Genomic DNA, 19,632 nt, shown 5'->3' on the forward strand with positions numbered 1-19,632 from the left:
CAAACCTAATTTTCATTATTAGTTTCAGTCTAATCCAATATAATTCAAAAGAATTCTAAAAGAATATGACAGTCATTTATTAAATAGCACCTACTATGTGCAAGGTGCTAATGCTAGGCCTGGGGTACAAATACAAGCAACAAAATTGATGACCACAAAAACAGCCCTGTGTACAAGGGGTTTGCATCAACAACTTAAACGTTTCATTTTTTTTCTGAAAAGAACTAGATTCATCCTCTTCTCCTTGTCTCTTTTGTCTTCAGTGCCAAAATTTAAAGACATAAAAACAAGCAAAAAGGAACTGAAGAATCCTGGTCTGAACAGACAGATCTTGGTACCTAGACCCAGCACACACTGAATCTTGGCTCTCTCCTTCCTCTCTGGTTCCTAATGTTCTCTTGCCCTCTTCAAATCAGGCAGTTTTTACTTTTTTGATATTGTATCTTTCAGCAGAATTCAATCTCCTGCAGGGTAGGGACTATCCTTATTGTCATTTTTGTATTGCCAGTGCCTAGCAAGGATTAAATTGAAGAGTCACCCCTGAAATATCACCTGTGGTGAATTTCTTTAATGAAGATTTCTTCCTGAGCATTGTTAGCAGGAAGCATGTTTTCCTAGATAGACTAAATACTCAGGGAAACTTGTTTGGTTTTTCTGTTTTTCCCCCTTCAAAAGAAACTCATTTGACTTTCAGTTGAATGAATCAAGTCACTTAAATTCAGAAATACTGAGAAGATGGATCATTGTCACAAGGTTTTTTTTTTTAACAGTATCAAGAACCTCCCAGGAAGTCCAAATATACAGTAAAATTTGGAATAGTTATGTAGTGAGGTCATTCACTAGAGAGCTCACCAGAATAAAGACCAAGTCCTATCAACCTTGGAAAAGGAGTCTTTGGGTTGTTTTCTCCTGGGGTACACTTTCCTCTGAATTATCCAGATAATTGTCTTACTGTGCATTTCCACTAACTCTGTAGGCATAGCCCTGCATTGTGGATGAAACTATGTACTTTGAAAAATGCTATTTTAAAATAGAAAGTATAGTATGGATTTTTAGGCTATTTCAAGATAACTGTCATTTCTTGGGGAAGGTTTTCAGATTGGGTATTAAGGGAAAAGATGACAGCTAATTAATTTCTCAGTATTTTGACACCCAAGGTCAAATATCAGAAGGGATACTGTGCACATTTTTGGAAGTCTGAAAAGTTCTTTGCAGATTTGGGGGAGGGGAAGATCGTTTTAAGTATACTAGGTTAATAATCAGCATTTCAGCAAGTGGGGCAAATTTGGCATTGGCTTCTGGAAAGAGGGATCAGGTAAGAAGGAGGACTGATAAAATGGTTCTAAAGGGAATATCTCCAACCAAATTTTAGCTATGCAATTCAATTCAATGAGAATTTTTAAGTAGGGCAGCTAGGTGAGGTTGGGGATAGAGCGCCAGGCCCAACATCAGGAAGACTCATTTTCTTTCATTCCATTCTGGTCCCAAATACTAGCTGTGTGACCCTGCTCAAGTCACTTAATCTTGTTTGCATCAGTTTCATCATGTGTAAAATAAGCTGGAAAAAGAAATGGAAAACCACTCCAGTATTTCTGCTAAGAAAACCTCAAATGGGTCATGAAAAGTTGAACATGACTAAAAAACCAAAGAAGAACAATGAATGTAGACAGGTCATGGGACCAGACGTTGGGGATACAAAGACAAAATGCAAAGCAGTCCCTTACCTCATGCAACCTACATGTACTGGGGGAATACAGCAAGAACATAGAGGAGAAAATACAACATAATTAACTCATTGCAACTCAAAATAGCTAGCATTTATACAGGGCTTTCATATGTCATCATCTTTTATCCTCATTATCCTGTTTGGGCAGCTGGGTGGCAAAGTGGACAGAACTCACTGTTTTCAGATCTGGTCTCAGACACTGATTAGCTTTGTAATCCTAGGCAAGTCACTTAACCTCTCTGTGACTCAATTCCTTCATCTGCAAAATGAAGATAATAGTAGTAATTATCTCCCAAGGTTGTTGTATCAACTGAGATATTATTATAAAGCACTTTGCAATCCTTGAAGTACTATATAAATACGAGCTAGTATTATTTTACAGATGAGGAAACTGAGGCAGACATAGGTTAAGTGTCTGGTTCCAGGTCACACAGCTAGTAAGTATCTGAGGCTCCTTTGAGTTCAGGGTTTCCTGATTCTAGGTCCAACACCAGCTGCCTACAAACAAGATATGCCCAGGACAAATTGGAGATAATCACCAGATGGAAGGTGATAGTAATAGAGGGGTCAGGGCAGACTTCTCATGGAAGATAAGACTCTAGCTTGCACTTGAAAGAAGCTGGGGAAGCCAGGAGGTCACAGACATGGGAAGGGAGAGTATTTAAGGAATGGGAAATAGCCAGTGAAATTACCTGGAGTCTGGAGATCAAGAGACTTGTACAAGGGACTGTAACACTATCACTAGATTGCAGAGTATATGGTGGGGAGAAAGGTGTAAGAATATTGGAAATAGAGGAACTTGTGAAGGGCTTGAATCTAAAACAAAGAGTTTTATATTTGATCCTGGATGTGATAGGGAGCTACTGGAATTTATGGAATGGGAGTGTTGGTGACAGGGTCAGATTTGTGCTTGAGGGAGAGTAATTTGACTGCTGAGTGGAAGATGAACTGGAGTGGGAAAGATGAGTCAGGGGGACCAAGCAGCAGGTAGTTATAATAATCTAGGAGTGAGGTGATGAGGGTCTGTAGGAGTCAGATGGATAGACAGGGAAATATTTGAGAGATGTTCTGAGGGTAAAATTCACAGATTTTGGCAGTAGATGGGATATGGAGGCTGAGATAGATTAGGATGACATCTAGTTTGTAAGCCTGGGTGACTGGTACAAGGGTGGAATCCTAGAAAGCAAAAGGGACATTTAGAAGGAAGGATGATTCCCTGTCCCCCAATGTAGAGTCCCACTCCCATCTGTCCCAACACTCAGAAGTCCCTTATGAACCTAAGATTCTCTTCCCCACTCACCCTGTTGGTGAGCCCAATCAAAGCACATATGTCTTATGCAATATTTCCTCAGGGTCCTGTTTTCTGACTTGTTGCCAATTTGATCGATTAATTCATGCTAAGGTATTCAGGTATTATTGATAAGTAATTTTTTATTTTCACAACTCCAGAAACACCTCTTCCAACCCCATCCCAGTTAATTTTGAGAGGATACTTCCATGCTTTTCTCCACTAAAGTTCTGTTCAGATGTCTCACTGTGGAAAGAAGGTGACCTGGGGATCTTGAAGGCTATGCCAGCACAACATAAGGTCTGAACCATCCTACCAAGAGGGAAAGGTTCCTAATACAGGTTGATGATGTCATCCAAAGACCAGACTTGCTAGATTCAGAGGGACTCACAAACCAATTTTGTCACAGGACAAAATTTTGAAATTGCCAATTCTCATAAGTTTTAGTGACTACTTAAGTTATGTCCATTGGAAATTTCATCGTTTCAGATATGAGATTCCTTTGCCCTAAAGTCTTTAGTGGCTCCCTATTGCCTACCAGGTAAAATTCACACCCTTTACCTACCTGTTTTCCACAGTTTGGTATCATTCTATTTCATTTAGGCTTTTCTTATTACTCCATCCATGCACTCTATACCATGCCATAATTGAATTCTCTTCAAACATATCTTGTTTTCCTACCCCTGTTTCTTTGCTTGCATTCTTCCTTATGTCTGGACTGTCTCTGTCACCATTGCTACTTATTACCTGTTCAATTCCTACCCATTCCTCAATGTCCAACTCAAATGCTACCTGCAAGAGATTTTTCTTGATCTTCCTTGTCTTTAAAAATCTTCTTTCTCCTTTAGTTTTCACAACATTGTTTGTTTTCCTCCCCTATAATGCCTCTACTTCATATTAGAATTGTTTGTCCCTCTCTAACATGACTACTAGATGAAAGATTCTTAAGCTGAGATTCCTGGTGTCTGTGAAATTAGATGCAAAAAATTAGATTTTTTATTTCCTAATCCATGAAGCAGAATTTTCTTCAATCATTTAAAAATACAATTCAGAAAGAGAGTCCATAGACTCCCCAGCCTGCTCAGTGTGTCCTCAATTCAAACAAAATTATGAGTTGGAGACAGCTTCTCACCGAATACTTGTACCACTCTCAGTATTTAGCAAGGTGATCCCACCAAGTGGTATGTAGTGAAATAAATATTTGGTAAATTAAATTTGTCCTCTGACAGTTTTTTGTCAGCCCTTGAATTACACCCCACAGGTGATGAGCTGTCCCTTCTACCTCGACTGTCACTGTTGGATGTGGATAAATGCTTAATCTCTTTCCCTAGGGCAATTACTGTCTTCAGACTTCGCGACTTCACTCCCTTTTTGGTTCAGCCTGAAGAATGGAAAGGAGGGGTACAGCATCGAGAGGACATATTATGTGCTGCGTTTTTACCTCCACAGACTCTAGTTACAGGTCATGGAACATTAATTTGCCAACCCATGCTGAAAGTTTAAATTCTTTCTTTCAAAAAAAATCAGAATATATTCATTGCAAAACGAATATCTCTTCTATGGAAAAAAGAACATATTTTATGTTCTTGCTATTTCTTGACCTTCCCTCTCTTGCTTCCTCCTACTTTCTTCTTCTTCTTCTCAATAGGATCATAAATTATAATTATAGACCCTGAAAGGACTTTAGAGGTCATCTAGTCCCATATCTTACAGATGAGGAAACCAAGGGCTCAAGAAGCAAAGTGACATCACCACAGGTCCATAGCTAGAGACCCAAAAGGGACTTTGAAATCAGTCTAGTCCAACTCTTAAATTTTACAAATGAGAAAATGGTGGCCAAGATCACACAGTTATTAAGTTTCAGAGAAAGGATATAAACTCAGGTCCTTTGAATCTAGAGACAGTATTCTCTCCATCCTACCATGTGACAGTATAAAGGCTCCTTGGCTAGTCATTTTTACCAAAGTTGTCATTTCCTGATTTAGAGGCCAGTACTCAGAGTATTGTCATTATATAATAAAGTCTAGGCCAGACTACACTTGGGCGATTCTGGCTGTAGCTTTTGTCTTACAACATGTGAGTAAATTGGAGCTTTTCAAAAGGTACATGGGCTTGCTTTAAGATGAAATACACACTCCAAATGTTACATCATTTTTTGCCAAAGAAATGTAAGTTGTGAGGACAAATTCCCATAAAATTTCCAATGATCCAATATTTCAGTAGACTGAATATAAGAAACAAACCCTAAAAAATGAAGGTAAAGAACAGGCCAGCGATAAAATAAGGCAGGATATAACTGTCCCAAACTCTCAAAGTCTTGGGAGATGGGCAGATTGAATTAGCACCAGAAAAGAAATAGATCTTTAAGGTAGAATAGAAGTTTCTCCAGAAACTGAAGGCCAAGATACAAGTTTATTCTACAAGAAATTAGTTGCCTTTTGGGTGTGGTAGGTGTTAAAGGACCAACTCTACAATGTGACTAGAGATACTTAGTCTGAACTTCTGATCTCTTCCACGTGGAGAACTTTCTGCTCCCTAGTTGGGACAATTTCTCTCATCTGTCCCTTACTACCTTTAAGAGTTGTTTGGGGGCCCAGACAGTTAAAATGGACCTGACTGGGGTTACAGAGGCAACGCAGATTCTGATTCTAAGGACTTGCTTGCTATTAAGTAGGTGAGATTGTCTTTGGAGACATTGGAATAGGGTAGACACAAATCAAACTTCCACGTTCTACTTATGTACAAGATCCAATAAAGGTCAGATGGTTCAGGGCATGAATTTCACTTTTAAATGAGATGTCATCATTCTTTTTAGGCCTGGTGAATCTGAATCAGTCTTACCATATGGATTAATATTGTAGTCCTTTTAGCAGTATTGGGAAAGAAACTTATATATATTTATATACTTACATATGTGTGAATATATGTGTATATGAGGGTGTGTGTGTAAAGGTGAGGACAATAAAGGAGGCATGCCAGTAACAAAGAAAGGAAGGGATGAAATAAGAGAAGGAAAAAGAATGAGGAAACAAAGCAACAAAAAGAGAGAAGTGGAGAGAGAGGATTCAATCGTATTCATTTTGACCCTGGAGACTCCCAATGTTTCTTCCCCCTTCCCCAAAAGAGAAGGTCATATTCCATTACTGATAGAATACTGCTACTCATGTTTACCTATCCATTGAAATTTTCTAGCTAATCTAATTTTCTGATGATCTGTGCTCTTTATCCTGCCTCCCATAGGGAGTTATGACGGGGAAATTCTCATATGGAATAGCAGTACAGAAAATGCTCACCATATCCTGCACCCATATTACCAACAAAGTCTCCATTCACAACGGGGTGAGTACCATTTTGCAGCTTGAGTCGTAGTCAAACCTCAGTGAGTTTTCTTGAGCTCTGCATAGACTTTGTGCAGCCTGATCAATGCTAAATTATACATTATCGACCTTCATTGCAAGGGGTTGTTTACAGTTTTGTCTTGTCAAAGTGACTAAAAGATGATCTGGAGATTTCTCTGGGCCAGCTAATTCTCCAAGTCAGGCTTCTGTTTTGTCTTTTGCCACGTCATTGTTTTCAGAGGACACTCCTTTTTTTCTTTTTTGCTTTCATTAGAATTCCTTTAGCCAATAAACTTCCCCCAAATTGCTTCGGATGGAGGCTTGAGGCAATCATTGAAGCCTTTGTGTGAAAATGAGAACTTTTCTTGATCATCTGCTCTGGTTTCTGCTAGATATTATGTATGTCACTTGGAGGTTGATTCTTATTTTTTTTCTGTATTAGAAGGGTTGGATTAAGTCAGGTTTTATGATAGTTTAATGGAGCTTAAGATACATCTTTTTGATAGAGCTAAATGGCTTGACAAAATTACCTTTCCCATTTTGAATTAGTTTCAGACAAGTTTTTCTGCTGTCTAATATTTTTTTGGATAATGAATGTGTACTTTTTAAAAGCCAATGTCTCAATATATCTCAATGATACCTTTTTGAGTCATCTCCATGTGGCCCTGAAAAGGATCATTGAATATTATTTCTTCTGATCTCCTTAGGAAATCATGTATTGAGATGAGTCAGAAACTTAGGACTTTCTGAGCTGTCACTGCAAAGTCATGGGATTTCCCATCTCCAAAGACTTGGCCAATCCGCTTCATTGGAATAATCAATAGAAAGGTCAAGTTCTTATCATGACATCATGGAGAAGCACTGGATTTGGAGGCAGAGAACCTCAATTGTAAATGCTGCTAATCTGCTTCATGCCCTTTTGGGCGAGTCATTTGAGTTCTCTGGTCTTAGGTTTCCTCATTTGTAAACTTTGTAAAGTTCAGTTGGGGTCGGACTAGATTATCTCTGAGGTCCCTTCTAGCTCAAGAGCTATGAAGCCATGAATTCTAGGAAAGTCTTGAGTTACTTAGAAAAATCATGGAGAGTGTTATTTTCATGGCTTTTACCAGAGGATAGGGAAAGGGGTTGGGGAGAAGGAATGAAAATGACCTGTACTCCTTGGATCATAGATTTAGTGCTGAGAGGGGCCTTGGAGGCTCTTGAGTCCAACCCCCTAATTTAATAGATGCGGTAATTGAGGCGTAGACTTGCCCATAGCCTCACAGATAATAAGTATCTGAGATGAAGTTTGAACTAAGATTTTCCTGGGTCCAAATCCAGGGTCCTCTCTGTTATCTACTACTACTTCCAACCCACCTGGGATTTGAATGTAACTGCCTGAGTTCTTATACCTCATGAAGGGCCAGTGTGTCCAAGAGACTTGCATTAATGACAAAAAAGAATTGATAAGCCTTTGCTGAGCCATAATCTTCTCCTTTGCATGATGGTCATAGGAGCAGGTATTTGGAGTTGGAAGGCATCTTATGGGTCATCTAGTTCAGTCTCTTAATTCGACAGAAGAGGAAACTGAGTCCCAGAGAAATAATATGAAGTTTCTGAGGTCACACAAGTAATGAATAGGAAACAGGATTCAAATCTTGGATGCTTCCCTTCTCTCTATGTCTCTCTCTCTCTGTCTCTCTCTGTCTCTTTCTCTCTTTGTCTTTGGTTCTGTACCAGGATTATGCTGGGTGCTGAGGATACAAATTCAAAAGAAAAAATAATGGTGCCTGCTCTCATCAACTTATATTTTTGTTTTGATGAAAAGATTTATATAGAAAGATATATGTACCAAATATTTCAGGGAAGGAGAAAGCCCTGTTAACTGAGGACATAAGGAAGAGTTTCCTGGAGGAAGCTGGTCCTGAGATGACTCTTCAAGAAAACTGAGGAGTTTAAGAGGTACAGGTGAAAATGGAATGCATTTTTGGCATAGGGCACAGCTTACACAAAGGCCCAGAGGCCAGAGATGAACTGTGTTGTTGAGAAAATAGCAAGGAGGCCAGTTTATCTGTCATTCAGAGTTTGTGAAGGGGTGGGGGTATTTGTGTGTGTGTTTGTTTGCTTTTTGGCCAGAATTGTGATTTCTTTAGTATAGGCAACATTTTGGAATGAAATGCCCTCAAAAATACAGATTAGCAACTGATCTGAAGCTCATTCTCTTAGAGATATTCTTGGGACACTGGGAAGTTACCCTGCCCTTATATGTCAGAGACAAGATTTTGGTATAGCCTGCTCTGGTCTTCCTGAGCCCAACACCTGTTCTCTGTCCACATTCCTATACTGCTTCTCAAGACGGGGGGGTAAGGTGACATTTCTGGAAAATTAGACTAGAGAAAGATTGTCCAGAACTATAAATACCAACATTTGTATAAATATCTTAGATGAACATTTATGTCAAAGTGCTCTGGTCTTCTGGTAACAGATACAAGGTGGCAGGACTGTGGGAATGGAGAGTCATCATTCCTTCTTCCTACTCCTGTCTACAGATACCTGAACAACACTGGAAAACATGAACTTATCTGCTCTATCAACTGCCCCTCAGTCAACAAGCATTAAATCACAAGTGAAGCAGGAGCTTGTGATCTGTTTGAAAGATGTGCTATTCCCAAAGACAAATGAGCACAGGACAGGTACCAAACACATAAGCCATGACTGGGTAAACTATTAATAATGGTCAGGAAAGCTCCTTTGTCTTGATCAAGGCAGCACTTGAATTGATTCTTGAAGGGAGCTAGAACTTCAAAGAGAAGATGAGGAGGGAAGGCATTCTAGTCATGGAGGAAAGCCTGTTCAAAGTCATGGAGGTGAGAGATGGAGAGTCGTATTTGGGTTCCAGTTTGGTTTGAGCACAGAGTTCATTATGGAAAGGGACAAATAATCAGCCTGGAAACACAGGCTTGAACCAGATTGTAAGGGGGTTTCAATTTACATTTTATATGGAAAGCAAAAGAGGGATGCTAAAACTTCTGGAGTAGAGGACAAATATGATGAGTTCTGTGCTTTAAGACTAATAATATGAATAAAATGCTAAAGGGATGGGGGGAGAGGATAAGGGAGGGATCTCTAGAGTGGAAGGTGAGGGATTAGGTGTTTAGATTTAAGGGAATGAGAAGGTAAGGAAGGGATCCTTGGAGTAGGGCTAGGTTAAGTAATAGTAGGGTAAGAAAGAGGGTAGAAGTAAAGTAGAGAAGTTAGGAGGGATAGAAAATAAAAGATGTGCACAAACACAAAAACAAAGATCAAAAGTAGAATATGTTAGGGAGAGAGCGTATGTATGTATGTATGTATGAGTTATGTAAGTATATGTGTATCCATATATCTATATATAAATATATCCTCACTGAATTGTAGCTTTCTAGGGGTGGGGTGGGAAGGAGGGGAGAAAAAAGAACAGAGTAAAAAGCTCACAGCAGAGGACAAAATAAAACTAACAAGGAAGGAAAGAAAAGACTGACAGCTCTCAACACAACTCATAGGACTTATTGTATAATCTTTCTTGAAATGGAAATTTATTGCTTTATATTTTGAATCCTCTCATGTTCTGCTATGCACATGACATGCTTTTTTCTTTTATCATCATGTATTAAAGTTTCAATATTTAAGTTTATAATGGTTTCTTATTTTTTCATTTCGTATTTGTTTCAGTAATTTTAAAAATTACATACAGAATATCAGCATATACTATAATCAAATCTGATCAGTACAATGATCCAAGGCATTTCCAAACAACTCATGATGAAAAATGCCATCCACCTCCAGAGAGAGAACTGAATTCTGAGCACAAATTGAAGCAGATTTTCTTTGACTTTATTTTTCTTGTCTATTTGTTTTTATGACATGACTGATATAGAAATATGTTTTGCGTGACTTCACATGTATAATGGGCATCATATTGATTACCTTCTCAAGGAAAGGGGGGGATGGAGAGAAGAAAAGAATGTGGAACTCAAAATAAGAAAATAATTGTACAACTTTTAAAAATTAAAATAAAAATATTATCAGCCTGCCAGCTGTGTGGAGGAGAGATTGGAGAAGCTAGAGATCAGATGTGTGAGGATGAATTAAGAGATTATTATAATAGTCCAGATGAGATCTGTGGAGGATGTAGACAAAGGTGCTTGTGGAAAATTCCATAGGGGAAATACAGCTTTGCTCTATGGGTTATTTTAGCCTGATTAGAATCTAAACATACAAAAAGAGTCATAGAAAATAGGTGAGGGAGAAAATCCTGTAAGATTTGCTCTGAACATTGGGAAGCCATATCCCTAAAGCTCAATGACTGTTTGAATTGTACTTTCTTAAACAAATAGTCCTATTTTTTTCTATCACTGTGACCTAGAGAAAGCATAATGAAATACTAATTCCCATTTACAGACAGAAATTTGCCTTCTAGAGCAACTCACTGACATGCAGTATTGCTAGTATCTTAAGCATTCAGGAAATCAGCATGGCTCATGCTCATTAAAAATTCCTTAGGATTGTTACTGATGATGAATAATGAGCTGAAAATGTGGAGCCTCACCCTGAACATGAGACTGCAGGGAGAATTTGCACACACATAGAGGTGCAGCTGCATGTGGGGTTTTTGGCTGGGTCACCGTATGAAGTATCTGCTGATTTGCAAGTGAGAAACCCACAGTAAGGATGTAGAATTTTGACTGGGGTGGGGATACATAAAACACATGGGAATTTTAGAATGGTCTACAAAAGGTATAATGAATGTGGGCTGGAAATCCATGCGAGGTGGTGGCTGCAGTGAGTAGATTTCATGGATGGAGAAACACAGGCTACTCAATGCACTTGAAGAACCCAGTACATATTTATCATGAGGTGTAAGTGATCTTGGGGTCTCAGTAGATGGAGTCAGTCAGTTTATAAGCACTACTTATCTGGAAGACCTGAGGTTAAAACCTACCTTAGACACTTAGTGTGTGTGTGTGACCCTGGAGTAGTCACTTAACCTCTCCTAGACTCAGTTTTCTCATCTGTAAAGTAGAAATAATGACACTTACCTCAGAGAAAGTACTAAATAAGCTAATGGGTAGGAAGGAAGGAAATACAGATTTAATAAGTATCTACTATGTGCCAATCATTGTGCTAAGTGCTTTACAAATATCTTGTTTGATTCCTATAGCAATGAGGAAACTGAGGCAAATAAAGGTTTGAGTGACTTGCCCAGGGTCACATATCTGAGGCTAGATTTGAACTCAGATCTGACTTCAGATCCAGTGCTCTGTCCTCACCTAGCTGCCTAAAGAGCTTTGTAAATCTTAAAAAAAGTAAGTGCTTACCATTATTGTTATCATTATCCAACACTTAATATAGATCTGAAACTGCTTTAAGTGCTGAGATTACAAATTAAGGCAAAAATTGTCAGGCTGTCAGTCAATAAGCATTCATTTGTTTAGGGTTTGTTTGTGGTGGTGGTGATTTTTTTTTTTGGCAAAAATACTGGAGTAGTCTGCCATTCCTTTTCCAACACATTTCATAGATGAGGAAACTGAGACAGACAGGGTTAAGTGACTTGCCCACGGTCACATGACTAGGAAGTGTCTGAGGCCAGCTTTGAACTCAGGAAGATAAAGTTTTCTTACTTCAGGCCAGGCACTCTCTGTATGATGGCACCACCTAGCAGAAGCACTTATTAAACACCTACATTGGGCCAGGCATTGTGTTAAGTACTGGAAATAGAAAGAAAAGTCAAAAGGTAATGACTGCTTTCCAGGTGCAGACAAACCTCCCTACTCTAATGGAGAAGACAAATAAGTGGATATTAGAGATGATATTAGAGGCCAGGCAGGGCTATCTGAAAAAGTATCTTGTAAGAAGGTGGGATTTTGTCTGGGACTTTAAGGAAGTCATAGAAACCAGGAGTTGGAGATGAGGAGTATAATGTCAATGAGTGTTAAAGATCTCCCCCACCCATTAGTGGGTCTGCCCATTAAGGGAAGCTTGATTAGAGGAAATTTGTTTGGTAGGAAGGTTCATACCTTTTGCTAAATTCTAACGAGGTTCTGGTTCTCAAGGGTTGTGATGTCCCCTGGCTCTGAAAAGTGTATGTATACTTGAGGTGAGGTTTTGTTTTGGGGTTTACTCACTAGAAGTGTTTGTAAACCCCTGGCTTTGAAAACCCAGATGTTCGTACTTCTCTCTGGTAACTACATATGTATGTAATGGTCAGCCAGTTGGATCTGTCTGTTGGTCTTTATTTCTCTGTTTGTATTTTATCTGAAGTTCAGGGTGCTGACTTTTTCCCCTGAACTAAGTGAAGGATGTATGTGCTTGATTAAAGTAGATTGCTGATCCCTCAAAAGTTTCTTTCCTTTTAGAAAAGCAAATCTAAGAACCTGTACAGCAGGCCCTCCTGTGTATGTTGGGGTCCTTGTGTTACAAGGACTGAGAGCCTTCCAGGCATGGGAGTCATCCAGAGAAAATAACTAGAGTCAGGAAATGCAGTGTCTTGTGTGAGAAATAGCAAGGAGGCCAATGTTACCCATAGGCAGCATACATGGGAGAGAGCAAAATGTGGGAAGATGGTCAAGGTAAGAGGGGGACAGGCTTTGAAGGCCAGACAGAGGATTTTCTAGTTGATATATTTATATCTGAGCCACTGGAGTTTACTGAATGGGAGGTGACATGGGTAGACATGAGCTCTGGGAAGATTAATATGACACTGAGTGAAGGATGGCCTGGCTTGGGCCTGGAGAGGACAGGCTCTGTTCCCAGGGAGCTCGCATTCTAATGGGGGAGGTGATACCAAAACAATGTAAATTCAGCACATAGACGGAGCATATGGGAGGGAATCTCCAAAGAGAAAGCTCTAGTAGTGGAGATGGTGGAGGTGTTAAATGGGAAAAGGCTTCCTCCTTCAGAAGGTGGTATTTGACCTGAGTTTTGAAGGAAGTCAAGGGACCTAGGTTCAGGAAGACCTGAGTTCAGATCCTGCCTCAGATGCTTACTAACTCTGTGCCCCTAGGCAAACCACTTAACCTCTCTCAACCTTAGTTTTCTCATCTTTAAAATAATAAAAACACCATATAATGTGAGCTATCATGATGATCACTTTTATCCTGAGAGGCTATACCAGCTAAGTACACATTCTGGTAAGTCTAACCAATTGGAATGGCCTTAAGAATGGACCCATTCTGTCAATTGCCATTAGGTCTCTTGAGATGAATTCCGTGAGACCTATCAAGTTGGTCCTGAATTTTTTGACCATGGCCACACAGGAAGCCTGTCTGCTAAGGCACAGATCTTCATTAATGGAGAAAGTATCCACATCTACAAAGCAACTCAGGGTAACTGCCATTGGGATGGATTGCATTAGTTGGGAATACTGTGGAGGGGGCTCAGAAATGAGCTCCTCAGCATGACCTCTGACCTTCCATCCAGCTTCAAAAATTAATGATTCGTGTTTAGGGAAGAAAAGACAGGAGCAACCAGTGTATTCTTACAGCTGTTTGAAATTAGTTTCAAAAGTGAATGTCCCTTCACATTAAACCAATCCACTTTGTCTCTCTTTTAGACAGAGATGCAGACCTTCAAAAGCAACCTAAGGCTGAAAGGAGGCTCTTCCTTCCTCTCTCTGCAGGGGAGACCATTCTAGGAATTAATTCCTCTGAGACTGACACCACCGAGGGAAATCATGCAGTTATGAGACTTTCCTTCCTGGAAGCTAGAAAAAATATTACAGTGACAGGTAAAATGTCTTCTATGTTGCTGGCTGTCTTTGACTTCTTGTGGTGTCAGAAAAAGGGAATATAAAGCAAGATTGCTTGTGAGGATGAATGCTATGGTCCAACTTAGACAGGTGGAAGGCTGTGCATTAAGGAATGTCAGAGGATTGAAGGGTCAGTGCCTGGAGATAGGGTATAAGTATGGACATTTCATTGGTTTAAGAAACATCTAGATGAGGAAACTCCCCACATCAATGCAGATCAGCATATTCCCTGTAGCTTATTGCCTCAGTTACCTACTGTACTCAGAGTGAAGAGCTGTTAAGTGTCTGTGATGGGATCTAGGTCTTTCCAAATCCAAATCCAATCTCCTGTACCAGGCTTTGTTGTTGTTGTCTTTCAGTCATTTTCAGTTGTCCCACTCTTTCTGACCCTACTTAGGGTTTCCTTGACAGAGACAGTGGAGTGGTTTGTCATTTCCTTCTCAGGTCATTTTACAGATGAGGAAACTGAGGCAAACAGGGTTAAGTGACCAGTCCAGGGTCACATAGCTAGGAAGTGTCTGTGGTCAGATTTGAATTTAGGAAGATGAATCTACTTGATTCAAGGCCGGGCACTCTCATACCATCCAGCTGCTTACCAGACTACCTCTCTATTTTTTTTTTTAATTATGGGGAACACTACATACAAGAGGGTTCAGCTTCAGAGGATGTAGTAGAGAGACTCAGTGATCCTTAGGGTACTCCAAGAGGGTAGATGGTAATGAATCTTCTTTCTCACATTGAACCATTTGACATTAATTTCTTTGGTGGCAAGAGGTTTCTTTTCTGGCTCTTCAGCAACTGTGGCTGCTGAGGAGCTTAGGAGCAATAGCAGCTGTGGAGGCCATTGCTCTGACAGGTTTCCACTGGAGTTGCTTCCTTTGACATTGGCTTCAGGGGACTGGAAGCAAGGCAGATCAAACAGGAGGATGCAAACAAGATACGGAATTCCAGTAAACGGGTCCAAGTCTGCTTCCAAAGGGCCAAGCCAGATAGGAAAGAAAGGCAGAAGTGGAGACGAGGTATGACAGAGCTTAACACAGGGAAATGGGCGGGGAAGAAGGTCCCGACAAGGAGACTAAGAACGACGTCTCAGCATCTGGAATAGGTAGGTAGTTGAGTTTTGTTACAATCGTGTTCAATTCTTTGTGGCCTCACTTTTTTTTTTTTTTGGCAAAGAAACAGAAGTGGTTTGATGTTTTCTTCCCCAGCTCATTATACAGATGAGGAAACTGAGGCAAATGGGATTAAGTGATTTGTCCAGAGTCACGCAGCTCATAAGAAGCTGAGGACAGATTTGAACTCTCTTGTGTCTACATGGTATCATTACTAGTATGTGAATGTTGATAGGGACAGTAGCTGATATTTCAATAATATTTCAATATTTGAAAAGAACTTAAGACATATCTCATTACACATATCTCAACCCTATGGGATTAATACTAGAAACATTATATCTCCATTTTATGGACGAGGAAACAGACTCAGAGTGCTTGAAAGACTTACCCAGATGATACCAAAAATACGATTTCATAGGATTTTAGGATTATAGATATTAATTTGGATTGAAACTTGGAAGCCAATCTCTCTTCATTGCACAGAAATGGAAATGAGGTCATGAGCTTAAGTGACTGCCCAAGTCACTGAGGTAGAAAGGTACCCAGTTAAGATTTAAACTTTAATCCTAGGATACTTGAAATTCAAAATTTGTTCACTGTGCCAGGCAGATCCCAGCCAGGTATAGTGTCCTCTGCCTTGGTTTCCTCTGCCTTCTCTTTGTGCCTTATTCAAGTGTGTTCTGTTGGTCATAGTATCACATATTTAGAACAAGATGGGACCTTAGAGGTCATCTGGTCCAATGCCTTCATTTCACAGAAGAGGAAATCAAGGTCTCTGAACATTGAATGATTTACCCAACATCCCACATGGATTGACAAAATCAGGATTTGAACTCAGGTCATCTGATGTCAAATCTGCTTTTTTATTGTACTATATGGCCATTTTAGGTTTAGTGAGTTTAGAAAAGGTCTTTCTTGGGGTGAAAGAGGAGAGTATCAAAATCTTTCACGTTTCTAATTTTGACACTAATACCACTAAATGATGACATTTAGTTCATCTGGCATTTGGGTACCGTGTAATTGAAAATTGGTTGATTGATTTTTTATTCTCCTTTCTATCAATTGGATTAGCATTGTGGAGATATGGCTTGTACCTACTCAGAGATGCTGGAAAGCAACACACTATTTGGAAACATTCATGGAGCAGTGGTAAGAGGGCTGAATTTTGAATTCAGAGGATCTGGGTTTGAATTTCAGTTCTTCTACTTACTGCCTGTATGACCTTGGAAAGCGGATTCATCTGTCTTGGAGTCAAGTTACTCTTGTCAACACTCTGTTCTACACTGAGTATCACATTCAGGGACAGGGATAGCATTTGTTGTGTGTGTATGTGTCTTTTTAGCGTTTGGAAGCCAACCAGAATACCACCCTTGGAAGAATAAGCAGAGGGCAATTTGCTTTCTCAGTATCCACTTTCCCTCCCTCCACTTTAAAGACTGAAAATCCATATGGCTTTTCCATAACATTTTCCACACATTAAAAAAAAGTCAATGTAGACACACTAAGTAGAATTTTGTAAATGCTATTGGATTCTTGAAATATCTTGAGACAAATGTGATAAAAAAAAAAAAAACAAAAACAAAACTCCCTCATTTCCAAATCTTGCTAGTATTCATGGCAGGAACTATTATCCAAAATGGCCCCCCATTTTCTCAACTTTAATTCATTCTAATGCTGTTGGTATTTCCCAAATGTTTCCGCCACGGTGACTCCACTCCATTATTTTTGCGTTAAGCAGACATGAGTGTGAATCGGCAGCACATTTGTGAAGCTAATTTGAACCCATCTGCAGATTTTTCATGTAATAATAGGATTGTTGGCATTGAAGGATAATTTAAGCAAGGCATATCTGTAAAGCACACTCTGGCTGGAAAATGAAAAGGGTATTTTAAGCCCATAAACAAAAAAATGGTTCCATAAGGACTTTCAGTATGAGTTCATCACTCATGAAAAATGGATGAAAGGTTTAAAACAAGCTCATAAATAGAATTTGAAGCATGTTGATATATAGATAAGTCTATATCTTTAAAATTGTGCATCTGCACCTAAATCCATGTTGAATAATATTTATTTCTCTGTGACATGAAGTCGATATTTCCAAGGAAAGTGGTTTTTATTTAAAGTGAGAGTATAATTGCAATATTTAGATGATTATATAAAGGCAGTTGATTGGGGGTAAAAAAGTCTAGAACTCTCATTTAAAATCCTCACTTTTATGTGGACAGAACAGAAAATGGGTTGCTTAGATGATTCTATGTTCATTACCAACCAACGGAAATTTATTTCAGTCTTTTGATCCTTATACTGATGGAGAAATGCTGCTGACTGAGATGGACTAAAATCTTAGCTGACCTGGGACCTGATAGGTCTTCTACATATTTCAGTCACGTCTGGGACAATGGATTACTTTGAGCTCAAAGATTCAAATAAACAATTCATTCAACAAAAAGATATAAAAATACCCTCAGGTAAAAGTAGTTCCTGAAGTAGTTAAAAAACAGTTCAGGAAGAAAAAAGCAGATGAAAGCCTCTGGCAAGAAGGTTAAAAGAAGTCCATAAGAAGGTTTCCTGGGTTCTGGGAGCTCCCTGCTGAGTCCTAAAAAACACTTTTACATCCTTCTTGCCCAAGAGGCCCACAGCTGGTTTCTAGATTAAACCACCTGGGGGCAAAGTTAACCCCAATTTCCCCATGCCTGAACAAAGTCCCACTAGTGCTGGAGGAATTTGTATGGAGGGGAGGGTGTATAAATACATATTTCCTCATTTCTACTGGTATTCTGTCCCCCAGTACTATAGTCTTATAGAATCATATATTTAGAGCTGTAGAGGCACCTTAGACATCAAATATGTCTTCATTTTATTCATCAGTGTCTTCATTTTACAAATGAAGAAATTAAATGCTGGGGAACATAAGTAGTCTGCTCTTAGTTATGTAGGTAGTAGAATCCAAGGCAGAATTTGAACAGAAGTTCTTTGAGTCCAAACTTGTTTCTCCACTTGTACTATGATATAATCGCTTTAAGATGATGTTTCTTCATGTCTGACTCTTTGTGACCTTTTTTGAGGCTTTCTGGGTGAAGATAATGGAATGGTTCATCATTCCTTTTTGAGCTCATTTTGCAGATGAGAAAACTAAGGCAAACAGGGTTAAATGACTTGCCCAGGATTATATAGCTTAGGAAGTGTCTGAAGCCAGATTTGAACTCAGGAAGATGAGCCTTTCTGACTCCAGGCCAAGAACTCTCTACCCTGTGGCACCCAGCTGCCCCTACAACCACTTAGGTGGCACAGAATCTTTCTAAGTATTTGAAAAGTTGTCATTAACTACTAATATTATTTCTAGCACCCACTGAAGCATTTATATGGGTTTCCCACTCATTTTAGGAGGAGCCAACTTGGTATCCTGTGGAGGATCTGGTTATGTCAGGTTCTGGAATATCTTTAAGAAGCAACTTGTGGCTCAGTTTGTGGCCCACAGTGGAACCGGACCCATTATCATGACCATTGACAAGACAAATCAGCACCTTATCACGGGCGATTCCAATGGGTGCCTGAAAATATGGAACATAGAGGTATGTGCTGTCTCTCCTGGCATCCTCTTCGTTTGCCTTGATTGTCTTTTGCTGTTCATGTTGTGAAACAGGCCCTTTCTGTTTCCTTTACAAGAAAAGTAATGACCAACCTAATTAGATGAGAAAGATCATTCACTGTAACTGAGCTCAGATAACATTTTTTTCTAATTTAAAAATATATTTTGCCACACAATTTTCAAGTTGGGAAGATCCCCAGAAATCACCTAGTCTAACTGATTAAGAATCCCCACTATAATCCATCATAACAGTGGTCATCCAGGTTTTCTTAAAGGACTCTGATGTGTAGCACCCCATATCAGAGGTTGTCCATTCTACTTTTAATAATTGCATTTAAATAGTATTTTAAGGTTTGCAAAGTGCTTTCTAAATATTGTCTCATTTTATCCTCATAACAACTCTGGGGGATAGGTGTGTCTATCCCCATTTTAGAGATAAAGAAATTGAAACAGGGAGTAGTTAAGTGACTTGCCCACGGACATATGACTAGTATGTGAGTCTTGATCTGGACTCAGATTTTCCTGGTTCTAGGTCTATCATACTATCAATTTGGCCACTTAGCAGCCTTTTGGGCAGCTCTGATTCTTAGGAAGTTCTTTCTTACATTAAGTCTAGCTTTTCCTTTTGACCATGGGCACCCATCAACCACCCTTGGTTCTGTCGTCTGGATCAAAGCAGAAGCACTCTTCCGTGTGACAGCCCTTCAAATAATTGATGACGGCTTTCATGTGTCACCTTAGACTTCTTTTCTAAATGCTAAGCATTTCTTCTTCCTTCAATCAATCATCATAAGGCTGAGTGCAAGTCCCTTGT

At 39.4% G+C, this 19,632-nt stretch overlaps 1 protein-coding gene across 1 annotated transcript in view; it reads left to right on the forward strand.

Annotated features, from left to right (window-relative positions):
* The window catches only part of WDR49 (WD repeat domain 49), a 198,229-nt gene that overhangs the window by 121,661 nt on the left and 56,936 nt on the right, over window positions 1-19,632 (forward strand). The window contains exons 10-13 of the mRNA XM_072618556.1: window positions 4,346-4,476; window positions 6,255-6,353; window positions 13,920-14,093; window positions 18,614-18,801. Of these exons, the coding sequence (XP_072474657.1) occupies window positions 4,346-4,476; window positions 6,255-6,353; window positions 13,920-14,093; window positions 18,614-18,801 (592 nt within the window). The remainder of the gene's footprint in view (window positions 1-4,345; window positions 4,477-6,254; window positions 6,354-13,919; window positions 14,094-18,613; window positions 18,802-19,632) is intronic.

Source organism: Notamacropus eugenii, chromosome 6 (genome assembly GCF_028372415.1).
Source record: "Notamacropus eugenii isolate mMacEug1 chromosome 6, mMacEug1.pri_v2, whole genome shotgun sequence".
In the NCBI taxonomy this organism is placed as follows: domain Eukaryota; kingdom Metazoa; phylum Chordata; class Mammalia; order Diprotodontia; family Macropodidae; genus Notamacropus; species Notamacropus eugenii.